Raw genomic sequence first — 13,594 nt, forward strand, 5'->3', positions numbered from 1 at the left:
AAATGGGTTTTTCCTTGTAGGAATCTCTCGGCTAATGCTGTTTTTTCTTTTTTTCAGAGGAAACTGTTATCTTGAGCTGGAACCCATATCCTTTTAAAATAACAAATTGAAAGCATCACTGACACTATAGATACTGTTTACCTTAATCTTTACCCAACTGAACAGTAAGGAATAACAGAGGATGTTCTGCTGATGCCACAAATTCTCAGATTAATAGAGATAAGTCACAAGTGGTCATGAGGAAGGATGGGAAAGATAACCTGCAGTTACTGATCAGAATAAAGAGAAGTGACAGGTCAGATTTTAACATATTAAGGTACTACTTGAGTATGGTGAGAATTTTTTAATGAAAAAGTTAGTACAAGACTTTACAAAATAGGAAATCTGTCCTTCACAAAAGAAACCAACTGATTCAACAGAATGTAAGTATCTGTTAACTGTCATTTTATTTACTGTGGATTGCAGACATAGTCTTGCCTCTTCTCTAGCTGGACAACTCCTTATTGCAAGCAGCTAGAGTCCAGTTGTGACAAGTGGACAAACTTCATCAGTTACAAGACAGAAGACTTTACTAACAAATAGTTTATAGATCAAAAGATGTTTCCACAAATACTGGTCCAAGAAATTCCAACAAAAGTTCACTTTAGAAAAATTTTATGGGTATATGATTAGCAATACATAGAATGTTTATGAGACTTAACACTGCATTCCCATTGGGAGCATAAAGCTCTGAGTACTGTGATTAAGCAAAGAAAGAGTTTAAAATTTTTCTTTTACAACTTAACATATTCAAACTAAAAAGGCAACAGATTTGACTAAATGGCAAATCTACCTGTATAGTTTTCATTCTGTAAAGAAATATTCCTAAAAGTCAATGGACAGAACAGGATAACCATAACTTTTGTTATACTCCACATGTCTTTGAACTCAGAGAATCTAGGACTTTAAATCTTTATGCTACAGAGAACACTATTATCCACTAAAACAGAAGGTAATTTTCTAAAGGGTATTCATTCTCCAGGTCATTAAAGAATTTTACATTTTTTCCTTATTCAAAAGATTTACCAATTGGTAAGAAGAAACAGACACCTGAAAAATCTTTTTGCTTACCTTTTTGGTTTTTGCTTCGCTACTTGCAGTTTTCTTATACATGCTTTCCAGGTCATTTGGAAATATGACTACTTCCTTTTCTGGTTAAGTATTTTATAAAAATTAAGTGCACAATGACTACAATATATGTTCCTGAATATACACTTTCAACCTGTTACAGTGTATTACCCACAGAGACAAGGTACAAAACTACTGAGACAGCTAACGTAGAATTACAGTTTTAACAAAAACCTGTGAAAGGCAATTGGAAAATTACAATTTTGATTGGTTTCCTTCATTATTTTTACTGTCTGCCCACAAATTCTGCACTTTGGAGTCCATTTCAGATACTTCTAGGAGTCCACTTCATGAGTTAAATATGTACATACAAAATAAAGCAGATATACTGTAACTTATAAAAAGTAAATTGTTTATATATTATAGGTTAGAGGCAGATTAATATAATCAAAGGTTACAGTTCTGAAAAGTATGGTTTGTTTCAAGTATTACTGAGCTATACTTAAAGTACATCCTCAACTCTTATCACATTATTTACAGCTGTCCAATAACTCAAGCAGTAAAATATGTTAAGTACGAAACATATAATGTTGATGACAAATGTTTTTGAACATCAGGAATAAGATTAATGAACAAAGTAAATCTAGAACAAGGAAAGGGAAGGTACATTTATTAAAAATAAAAAGTTGACAATCTCTGATAACAAACAAAACCATTGAGAATTGAAATATATCCAATATACATTGTAACAATGCACATATATTTTAAAAAACTGAAGAGTCATTAAGTAGTTCTACTTAGAATTTCAGAAAACAGGACTGTGGCTTGCTCCTGCGGGAGGCCAGCCTACACACAGCAGCACCCCTCTGTGTCCTGTGCATCACGGTGGTGCATGGTGTGTGTATGTGTATTCAGTGAACACACTGTTTCTGGAGAAAATCGCAGTTTCTGTAAGGATGATCCAGTACATAAGTCAGTGGCTCTGGCTCCATTTCATAAAAAAAATCTGTGTAGGCTAGAAGCGTAAGGATGACTGTTTTCAAAAGCTTCAGTTTTACCAAAAGGTATAGAATAAATTACAACTCAATCTAGATGCTTTCACATTATTTTGGACAGTGTAAAAATTTATGTAAAATCTTAAGCTCGCCAAACTAGTGTCTTTAAACTTTATTAAAAAAGTTCATCACTATTTTAGCATGGCTGGTAAGTCTTTTCTGTCTTTGTCACTAATAATGCTTGTCAAACCAAAGAACTTTGAAAAAGAATACACACTGCTGAAGGAAAATAGTACCACAAATGTACCTGGACTTCAGTCTTAAGACACACAGAGTTCCTGTTGGATACCGGACTGTGAAAGTTTATCATCTTCAGTCTTTTCAGGTCCTGGGGCTTGGCACATCGTCTTTCGCTTAAATAATCGAAGACTCAGTCGTAACAGTTCATTGTCTACCACTGGAGCATTTGTATAAGCTTGTTTTACGGTGCCCTATTTGGAGAAAAAGTTTAAAAAGATGTAGATTAGGTGACAGTAGAAAAGACAGGTTTAACTGCTAACAAAAATCAGTTATAAGAAAAATCAGTTTGCGATAGGTATTAAGTTAGCTGTGTGTACATGCTCAGTCGCTTTAGTCGTGTCAGACTCTTTGTGACCCCACGGGCTGTAGCCTGCCAAGCACCTCTGACCATGGGATTCTCCAGGCAACAATACTGGAGTGGGTAGCCATGCCCTCCTCCAGGGGGCATTCCCAACCCAGGGATCAAACATCTCCTGCATTGGCAGGCAAGTTCTTTACTAGTAGCGCCACATGGGCTGTACTGGATATTTAAAAGCAAAATTAAGTAATGCTGTTTTCAGACTCAAGGAATCTTACAAAAGAAAGCAATCTTCTTGACAATCCCTGACAGGTAATCAAGTAGCTTTCACTTCACTGTTTCCAATGACAAAACAAAACAACAAAAACACATGGCACATTGTATGAAGTTCCACACTAATTCAATCTTACTTTCACAGGGCATCGAACATTCCACACTCCTTACTGGTCTGCTAATGTGCCATAAGATGCAGGCTCTAGAACTGAACAAATTCTCCAAAGACAGCTGATCCACGCCATCTACTGCGAAACTACCATCTCCTTTGTTCTAAGAGGTAGACCTCTATTATTGGAACCTAAAGCTATCTTAGAGGAGAAGGCAATGGCACCCCACTCCAGTACTCTTGCCTGGAAAATCCCATGGATGGAGGAGCCTGGTAGGCTGCAATCCATGGGGTTGCTAGGAGTCGGATACGACTGAGCGACTTCACTTTATTTTTTCACTTTCATGCACTGGAGAAGGAAATGGCAACCCACTCCAGTGTTCTTGCCTGGAGAATCCCAGGGACGGGGGAGCCTGGTGGGCTGCGGTCTATGGGGTCGCACAGAGTCGGACACGACTGAAGCGACTTAGCAGCAGCAGCAGCAAAACTATCTTAGAAGTTTTGAAAGTTACTGTCGTGAAATTTTGTTTAACATTCTCCAACCATGAATAATGAAATAAGGTAAGATTTGCTATTTCCAGCATTCTGCTATTTCTCTTCTAGAATCCTTAAAGGAACAATGATGCCTTGGTCACATGTGCATTACAAAAGATTTTTTTTTAAGTTGTGATACACTAAAACTAGCTTTTTATGTATACAGTTCTATGAGTTTTTAACTCATGTTTATAGTTAAGAAACCATGACCACAATCAGAATAGAATAGAGAAATTTCATCATTCAAAAAAAACAAAACCTTCCTTTGTTTTCCCTCTGTACTCCACCGTCTTCCCAACTCTAAGCCCTTATAACCAATGATACAAGGGCCAAACCATAACAGAACTTTGATAATGTCATATCCATGGTCTACCCTGAACTGGAAGGATTTACAAGGTTCTGAACAATGGTTCTCAATAAGAAATTTGCAGGGGTGTTTTTGGGCATCATAATTTTTGAAGGGTACTATGGCACATTAGAGAAGGAACCAGGAAATGTTACAAAATATTTTTTATAAAAAGGGAGCAGGAGTCTGATGATACTGCAAACCATACAGCCTCTCAACTGGGGTTCCTTACCTGAATCAAACAGAAAATAGCTGGGTTTCAAGTCCCTTTATTCTGCTCAAGTAAATGCTTACACATAATGACTTCTATTTGTTTCCTCTCTTCAACTTGGTATATTTTCATAAACACTATATATATAAACATGCTCTATATAGTAATAAAATCTCCTTACCACTCTGTATCTGGGAAATGTTTTTCCTTGATCTTCAATTTAAATAAATTTCTAGTATATTTTATTACTGAAAGAAACTTTACAAATGAAAAGTATTTCACAGGAATGTTTTAAATTTTCTTTAAGCCTCTAACAATTTGCTATTCAAAACAAATGTTCTTCAACAGTATTAAAGTAAAATAAAAGGTATTATAAATTCTAATAAAATTTTTTCTCTTACATGTGTATATGACTGGGAAACCAATGCATAAAAACAGATAATGAGACCTGAACCTCACTGTAAAGCAATCAAATGAAAAATATGTCCATACGACTCAACACTTTCCGATTTTTCTAAGGAAATAACAGTACCTTCTCATTTTTAACAAGCTGCTTTCGGATTGCAGAATCCCGTCTGAAGCATAATGCTTTACAACATGGTCCAAGATTACTAAGCAGATTTGCTCTTTCCTCTTTTCGTAGTAATGCAGCCATGTTGAGAGCCCCAAGTTCATGTTCAAAGAGACTGTCTGTATCTTTCAAAAAAAGAACACACATTAAGGCTTCTGAAAACAGAAGTGTTAACTGCTTGGATGAATAGTCCACAAAGTCTATATATTATCGAAGTTACCAACACTGACTTCCTTGGTGGTTCAGATGGTAAAGCATCTGCCTATAGTGTGGGAGACCTGGGTTCAATCCCTGGGTTGAAAAGATCTCCTGCAAAAGGAAATGGCAACACACTCCAGTATTCTTGCCTGGAGAATCCCATGGACAGAGGAGCCTGGTAGGTGACAGTCCATGGGATCGCAAAGAGTCGGACACAACTGAGTGACTTCGCCTCACTTCACCAACATTGGTGAAAATTATTTTGTAATATTAAATGAGACCTGCGCTCTGTGAGAGAACGCCAACATATAGCTTTGCTGCTGCTGCTGCTTAGTTGCTTCTGTCATGTGCAACTCTGTGTGACCGACCCCATGGACTGCAGCCCTCCAGACTCCTCTGTCCATGGGGATTCTCCAGGTAAAAATACTGGAGTGGGTTGCCATGCCCTCTTCCGGGAGCTCTTCCTGACCCAGGGATCAAACCTGGATCTCCTGAATTGCAGGCAGATTCTTTACCACTGAGCCACCAGGGAAGCCTAGTTTTACTGCTAGTCTCAAACAAAAATAAATATTCTGATAGTCACTTTTTTTAAGATATAAGAAAAGCAAAATGGAGAGACAGAATTTAGACATGGGTTATATACACAGTACATCATGAGAAACGCTGGACTGGAAGAAGCACAAGCTAGAATCAAGATTGCTGGGAGAAATATCAATAACCTCAGATATGCAGATGACACCACCCTTATGGAAGAAAGTGAAGAGGAACTCAAAAGCCTCTTGATGAAACTGAAAGTGGAAAGCGAAAAGGCTGGCTTAAAGCTCAACATTCAGAAAACGAAGATCATGGCATCCGGTCCCATCACTTCATGGGAAATAGATGGGGAAACTGGAAACAGTGTAAGACTTTATTTTTTTGGGCTCCAAAATCACTGCAGATGGTGACTGCAGCCATGAAATTAAAAGACGCTTACTCCTTGGAAGGAAAGTTATGTCCAACCTAGACAGCATATTCAAAAGCAGAGACATTACTTTGCCAACAAAGGTCCGTCTAGTCAAGGCTATGGTTTTTCCTGTGGTCATGTGTGGATGTGAGAGTCGGACTGTGAAGGAGGCTGAGTCCCGAAGACTTGATGCTTTTGAACTGTGGTGTTGGAGAAGACTCTTGAGAGTCCCTTGGACTGCAAGGAGATCCAACCAGTCCATTCTAAAGGAGATCAGCCCTGGGATTTCTTTGGAAGGAATGATGCTAAAGCTGAAACTCCAGTACTTTGGCCACCTCATGCGAAGAGTTGACTCATTGGAAAAGACTCTGATGCTGGGAGGGATTGGGGGCAGGAGGAGAAGGGGACGACAGAGGATGAGATGGCTGGATGGCATCACTGACTCGATGGACGTGAGTCTGAGTGAACTCCGGGGGTTGGTGATGGACAGGGAGGCCTGGCGTGCTGCGATTCATGGGGCTGCAAAGAGTCGGACACGACTGAGCGACTGAACTGAACTATGAGAAGAAAAGTTCAAGTTAATTAGTAAAGTCAAATTCAATATATTGCTTACCATCAACCACTAAAAGTTTTAGGTTCAGGACTTTACTACATTTGAATCTTGCTATAATAATGTGACTACAGTGTGATCCCCGAAAATCTCCGTTAGGAAAGTGATGAGGTGTTTAGATCTACAAATTTTATCTAATATTCGGTCACTATAAAAACCAGGGACAAGGTATCAAATTAAAATCACTGTAAGTTACAGCTTGCAAGGTGAGGAGAAAATCTGTTAAAAGTAGACAAAAAGGAAAGAAAAATTCAGAAAATAGGACCAGTCAATAATTGAAAAGAGTAAGAATAGTAACTTCAAAGCTAGCACTCTAAGAGCTGGTCAAGAGTGCAAAATGGTACTGGGTAGTGTTTCTATAACAACACGATCAAACAGGTTACTGCTAGCAAGGAAAAGAGTAAAGAACCACCAGATAAAAACAAAATGGACACATGTGACTAAAAATTGATGGACTTGCATTATATATTTCATTTCCTGAACTGCTAGGCATAAACAGTGAGATAAGATATTTAGTTAAGAAAAAAGTTGTCTTATGTAATATAGTTGATGATAAAAAGCAAAAATGTAAATAAAAACTCAAAAATAGTTCACAAACTCTGATGTCTATCTGAATCATCTGCAGAGCTTTTTAAAATACAGTGGGAGCATCTTCCCACTAGATCTACAGACTCTCCACAGTTGGAACTAGGTTACCTTGGGAAAAGGCACTTCCTCACGTGATTCACACAAAGCAGTGTTTGAGCCGATGACACAGCCATATAATGCACACTATTTAAAAAAACAAACATTAACAACCATTCTACTGTAACTACAAAGAAAGAAACCTGCATTTAGTCCAAGCACTTCCTTGAAAACTGCTCATTAGGACAAATTACTTTTATAAAGTACAAAACACACTTGCAAACATCACTGGAAAGTGTAACATGGCTAGCCTTAGTCCCTTCCTGGATCTAAACTGACCAGTACCAAATGACTCGAGAAGATTAAACCTAAGTGCAAGTAAACCAAAGAAACTAAAATAACTGGGAAAGTTTAGTTCAAAAGTACTTAATCATACTATAATCAAAAAACCTAAGACAAAAGAAATTTAGATTTTAGTACACATGCAAGTTTTCTGCTTTAAGCCTTTAGAATTTAAAACATATCCTGGGAAATTAGGAGTGACATATACACACTGCTGTGTGTAAAATAGCTACTGGGAAGCGCTGTACAGCACAAGAAGCCCAGCTCAGTGAGGACCTAGAGGGTGGGATCAGGGTGTGGGGGGCGGCGGAGGTGGTGGGAGGGACGTCCAAGAGGGAGGGGACATATGTATACATATAGCTGATTCACTTCACTGCACAGCAGAAGCTAACACAAAATTGTAACGCAATTATACTCCAATTAAAAAATTACATACTGAGTAGGGATATACTTTCTTCAGTATTGGGACACAGAAACAGACAAAATGGATTAGAAAAAAAAAATCAGTATCAGTTATTTCACAAATATTTATCAAATACTATGTGTCACATACTATTCAAGGCAATGGCAAAATTAATAGTACAGATCATCAGACACTGGATATAGCAGTAAATACAGTCCTATTCCTTAGAGAACTTCTATTCAGTATCATATATTAGTTGTCTAATAAAGCTACTCACCACCAAAAAACAGGACTACTTGGTAAAGTGTTAGTCGTTCAGTCGTGTCCAACTCTTTGAGACCCCATGGACTGTAGTCCACCAGGCTTCTCTGCCCATGGGATTTTCCAGGCAAGAACACTGGAGTGGGTTGCCATTTCCTTCTCCAGGGGATCTTCCTGACTTAGGAATCAAACCTGGGTCTCCCACATAGCAGGCAGATTCTTTACTGTCTTGAGCCACCAGGGAAGCCTGGACTACTTGGTAAGGAAAAATCAAATCCTTCTTCACAGTGTATATTTTCATTGTTTAAGTGATCATTAGGGACAAACTATAGTCTAATTTTGCTAACTATGCAACAGATTTTAACTTGAAATGCCATTAACAAAAGTCACAGAAGCAAACAGCTGCAGATATGGATAAGACCTTAGGGATTTCACTACATCATTTTATGCCCACAGGAGTTACATGCTTAAGATCACAGAGCCAATCAAACAAGGGGGAAAGAATGGGGCAAGAACTTAAGACAGTGGTCATTTGTCAGATTAACACATATTCACTCATAATTTATGTTCTATGTATATTGGGCCGTATTAAAATCAAGACAGTTTCTGCTTATGCTAACAGCTGAAGAGAGAACATGTATTCATGAAACATAAAACAAACTTTTTCCAATTTTATATTAGTAAAAAGCTCAATTCTTTTACCTCAAACTTTTTCACTTTCATGAACATGATAAAACATTAAATAATCTTACTGCTTTCATCTTTTACCCCCTATCCTTTTCACATTCCTCTTCCCCATTAATAAAGTATTAATAAGCTGCCAAAACACAGGGGATCTTCCCAATCCAGGGACTGAAACTAGGTCTCCTGCATTGTAGGTGCATTCTTTACCATTTGAGCCACCAGGGAAGCCCAAGAATACTGGAGTGGGTAGCCTATCCCTTCTCCAGGGGAACTTCTCGGCCCAGGAATCAAATTGGGGTCTCCTGCATTGCAGGTGGATTCTTTACCAGCCAAGCTACCAGGGAAGCCCAATAAGCTGCCAAAACACCGTGAGGTAGGTTTCAGATAACAGGAGGAAAAAAAAATTCTACAAACTAAAAATGTTCTGGAATAATAAAAAGCTGTAGCTGTTTTCACTGTCTAAAATCAATGTGATAAAATACTTTCAAACTAAACAGCAGTAGTAATATTTACTAGGCATCACTGCATGTCAGAAACTATTCTAAGTGTTTTACTTGTGATAACTCATTTGCTCCTCCTAACAATCAGGTGGCTTGGCAGTATAATTTCTCCCAGTTTGCAGATGGTGACAGTAACATATAGATTGCCTATAGCTATTAAGTGGTGTACCTATTGGAATCCAGGCCATCTGGTTCACAGACTGAGTTCTTAAGCACTTTGTAAGTCTCAATCTAAACATCTGCATTTGAGCAAAATTCTCCATTTCCCAGGGGAAAGTCCTGCCAAGATTATCAATCTGCTTAGATATGAGAAATATGTAAGTTCACTTTCCTAAGATCTACCTCATTTGGCCCTGGGCAAACCACTGAGCACTTTCACACTTACCTGTTAAAAAGTAATTGTGATGCAGAAAGATCATTGCGCTATGTTTACAACTCATCTGTAGGTTTAAATTTCTCTCAAAATAAAACAAACTTTGACCGTGAGGATTAAATAATGAAAATAAGTGATTCTTAAAAAAAAATTCTTATATCATAACTGCTACATGAGAACAGAACAGAATCCTTTTCAAAGGCATCTTTATATTTATATTAGACATTACACACTTAAACTGAGATGGAATTACCTTTGGGCTTTTCTAAAAGTCTCTGACATGTTTCCTTGACTTTCGTAAAGAGCTCAGGACCAGCCAACTTTTTAGAAATGCCAACTCGCAGCATAACAGCTCCAGGTGTGAATTTTAAGAGCGCGGCTCCAGGCTCTCGTGGCTCTTTTGGATGCTTTGGCATAAGACCAGACCAATCCACGTCTATCACATCTAGCGGATCTACAAAAAGTTACAGAATTTTCTTACACCAAGAAATACCATTCCTGTTATTCAGGGAGAAATACAGATTGCAAGACACAGGAAAGCAAATGATAAGTAATTTAAATTAAAAAAGGCATATTCGTAAAAAGATTTTCTATAAAAACTAGTATTTAGAGTCTAAGAAATTTTACAAATAAACTTCCTCACCAAAGGAAAATAGTAAAGAGGTCATAGGCAAGTGCTCCCACCCACCTGCATTTCTTTTATATGTGGAATCTAAAAGAATCAAACAAATAAAAAGAAATCCAAACTCATAGATATAAAGATTGGTGGTTTCCAGAGGGGGAGGGATCCAAAGGTCAGACAAAATGTGTGAAGGGTATCAAGAGGTACAAACTTGCAACGATAAATAAATCATGGCAATGCAATGTAGTGTGTGGTGACTCTAGTCAACAACATTGTATTCCAACATGAAAAGTTGCTGCTGCTACTAAGTCACTTCAGTTGTGTCCGACTCTGTGCGACCCCATAGATGGCAGCCCACCAGGCTCCCCCGTCCCTGGGACTCTCCAGGCAAGAACACTGGAGTGGGTTGCCTTTTCCTTCTCCAATGCATGAAAGTGAAAAGTGAAAGTGAAGTTGCTCAGTCGTGTCCTACTCTTAGCGACCCCATGGACTGCAGCCTACCAGGCTCCTCCGTCCATGGGATTTTCCAGGCCAGAGTACTGGAGTGGGGTGCCATTGCCTTCTCCTAAAAGTTGCTAGAAAGTATGAAAAGTTCTCATCACAAGGAAAAAAACTATGTAACTTTGCATGGCGGTAGATGATACCATGTCAAGGTAACTAGACAATGTGGTGATCATGTTGCGATGTATATACAAATGTCTAATCACTATGTTGTGCACCTGAAATTAATGTAATTTATGTCAATTATACTTCAATAAAGAAAAATCCAAAACAAACAAAACGCAAGCAAACAAGCACCTAAGCAAACCCATTCCTACAAATAATGCCTTTAAACTGCTTGAGAGAGTCTCAATGAAAGAATTCCACTATTTCACTAAGACTAGGTCTGACATTTTGAAACTTGGTACCAGAATCATCCAAGGGTTAATTAAATCTAGGAATGTATTTAGTTTGAATGTGTACATGCACAAACAGACAAATACACAGACACTACTTTTTAAAAAACAAATAATTCATTATGAAAACTTTAAGAATCAGGCAGTGGCTATAATTAAAATTGAGAATAATCTATCCACTGACTAGGAACAGTTTAGGAAATTAACAAAATAATGTTCTATTCAGAAACACCTAATAGCTGATAATAATAAAGATAACATACATACATTATACATTAGTATAAAAAACTGTAAAATACAAGAGCAAATTAAGTCAAAATAAAGATTTAATATTCTACATACCCCAAAACCCTTACTATGATAAATTGTTAGTAACAATTAGACTAATTGGGATGATTCAACAAGAACAATAAAGGTTGTTGATTCATGGTGTAGTCACTGGAGTAAGCTCTGGCAATGAATAAAACACTGTAAGTGAAAATATTACTGAATTTGGAAAATCAAGAGAAGTATAGAAATAGTGTTCAAATACAACCTCAAGTTACTAAGTTTCTGAATGGTCATTTCAACAGTTTGTGGAACACAGTTGTGAAGCTCTGTACCATATACCTACCATCTGTTTTAAATTCCAGGTCCTACAATAGGAATCAAACTCTGGAAAGGAAATCTTACACTTGTGCTATTTTAGATACTGCCCTTTTCAATTTATAAGCAATGTCTATTTAAAAATGAACAGAGCATAATAACTGTAATTTTCACTTTATTGGCCTTTCAATGTTAATTAAAACACAACTGGGAAGATTCTGTGTTTTATCAATTCTTACAGCATGAAAGGAAACAAAGAATACCTCAATACCTTAATTAAATACCTTTTATGTTTAACCACCTCTGCAATGATTACCTGGCATCTTCTCTTCATCCTGTTGGTCCTCCCGCTTTTCAGCATCACCTGCCAGAATTTCATCTAGTTCATCATCACTAATTGGCTCGTATCCTTCTCCAGCACCAGATCCCAATGAATGTGCATCATCTAGCTTGGATTCGTCGTCTCCTGCTAAACAGAAAAATTAATTTCATGCCAAAGAGAGCATTAAAAGAAAGGGACATCTAAGTGAAACCAAAGAGGAGAGGCTGGGCACACTAAAAAATTGAGAAGCATTTTTTAATTTAAAACTACTTTTCTTAATTATTCAAAACACTTGATAATTTCAAAAGAAAACTTAAAAATGAATTAATTTAGTTTTAATGACAAGAACACAGTATGGACAGCAATATTAAAATAGGTTATAAGAATACAATTAAAATATGAGAAATAAAATCTACCACTAACATTAATACTAGTTAACTTTAATAAAACTGATTCAGAAAATCTACTAATTTCAAAAGGATGCATTAATTTATCAAAATTAATTCAATTTTTAAAAGCTTGCAAACTAATTACTAGAATTAATTCAAAGTTTAAGTCTTAGCTCATAATATTTTATTCATGATATGAAGACCTAACTCTACAGTGGAGAGGTAGAAATGTAAGTGCCATTAACCCCCATCCCCCTCCACCACCAATCTCCCAATTATCTTCCCTATGCCAATGTTTTCCTTTAATTAATAAATGCAATTTTAAAAGATTGCTGTAATATAATTTTAAAGTATTTTTGTTATTAACCACTAGTGTATCTTCCATTTCTTTATTTACCAACTTGTCTCAACTACCTACACTAAAGCTTTGTCTCTTGGTGAGTTACTTGTAAACTTCAATTATCACAGTACTACACAGTACATTTAAGATTTCTAAGCAGGTTCTATCCATATACTTTACTGAGTTTACAACACTAGGTTTCAAAATGCAACAGTATCCTTTATAGATATAAACTTGCAGCAAATAAACTATGGGATGTTTCTAGTCATTTCTAATAATTTTCTACTGTATTAAATTCTGTACTAATCTCCTCATACCCCCACCAATTCACTTCTAAACAATTTTAACTTCATTATACAAATATACATCTAAACATAAATGCAAATAAAAGGGTTTTTAACTTTTCAAGCTTATCAAACTGTCCTACTTTAAGTGGGTAAAGTTTTTCATTTCACTTCTAAATCTCCATGCCACATTATCCATGATCACAATGAATGGTATATTTTAGGGATGAAGGGCACAAATTCTAGTCACAGGAGAGTGATTATAATGATTAATTCAAATTACATTCAATTATACCCCAAGGTTGTACCTCCAATAGTACTATGGCTCGCAAATTGATGCTACTGAAATTCAAATTTTAGATAAAAATGATTGTGACGACCACGAGGTAGAAACGTTTTTGTCAAGTAGAAAAAATATGTTAACAGTTTGGTGTACTGAAATATATCTAACCAAATAACCAAAAGATACAAGGA

At 36.8% G+C, this 13,594-nt stretch overlaps 1 protein-coding gene across 10 annotated transcripts in view; it reads right to left on the bottom strand.

The window, feature by feature from the left end:
- Positions 1–328: 328 nt before the first annotated feature.
- ZC3H13 (zinc finger CCCH-type containing 13) overlaps positions 329–13,594 on the bottom strand; it is a 103,760-nt gene continuing 90,494 nt past the window's right edge. For 8 of the 10 annotated variants that reach the window (XM_015473802.3, XM_002691780.6, XM_015473801.3 and 5 more), the window contains 4 exons: positions 12,102–12,254; positions 9,936–10,136; positions 4,706–4,869; positions 329–2,593 (listed from right to left, as the gene is read on the bottom strand). In XM_015473802.3, the coding sequence (XP_015329288.1) occupies positions 2,423–2,593; positions 4,706–4,869; positions 9,936–10,136; positions 12,102–12,254 (689 nt within the window). In that variant the 3' untranslated portion in view covers positions 329–2,422. The remainder of the gene's footprint in view (positions 2,594–4,705; positions 4,870–9,935; positions 10,137–12,101; positions 12,255–13,594) is intronic. The other 2 variants (XM_005213706.5, XM_015473804.3) reach the window with 1 other exon arrangement.

This window comes from Bos taurus, chromosome 12, assembly GCF_002263795.3.
Source record: "Bos taurus isolate L1 Dominette 01449 registration number 42190680 breed Hereford chromosome 12, ARS-UCD2.0, whole genome shotgun sequence".
NCBI classification, from domain to species: domain Eukaryota; kingdom Metazoa; phylum Chordata; class Mammalia; order Artiodactyla; family Bovidae; genus Bos; species Bos taurus.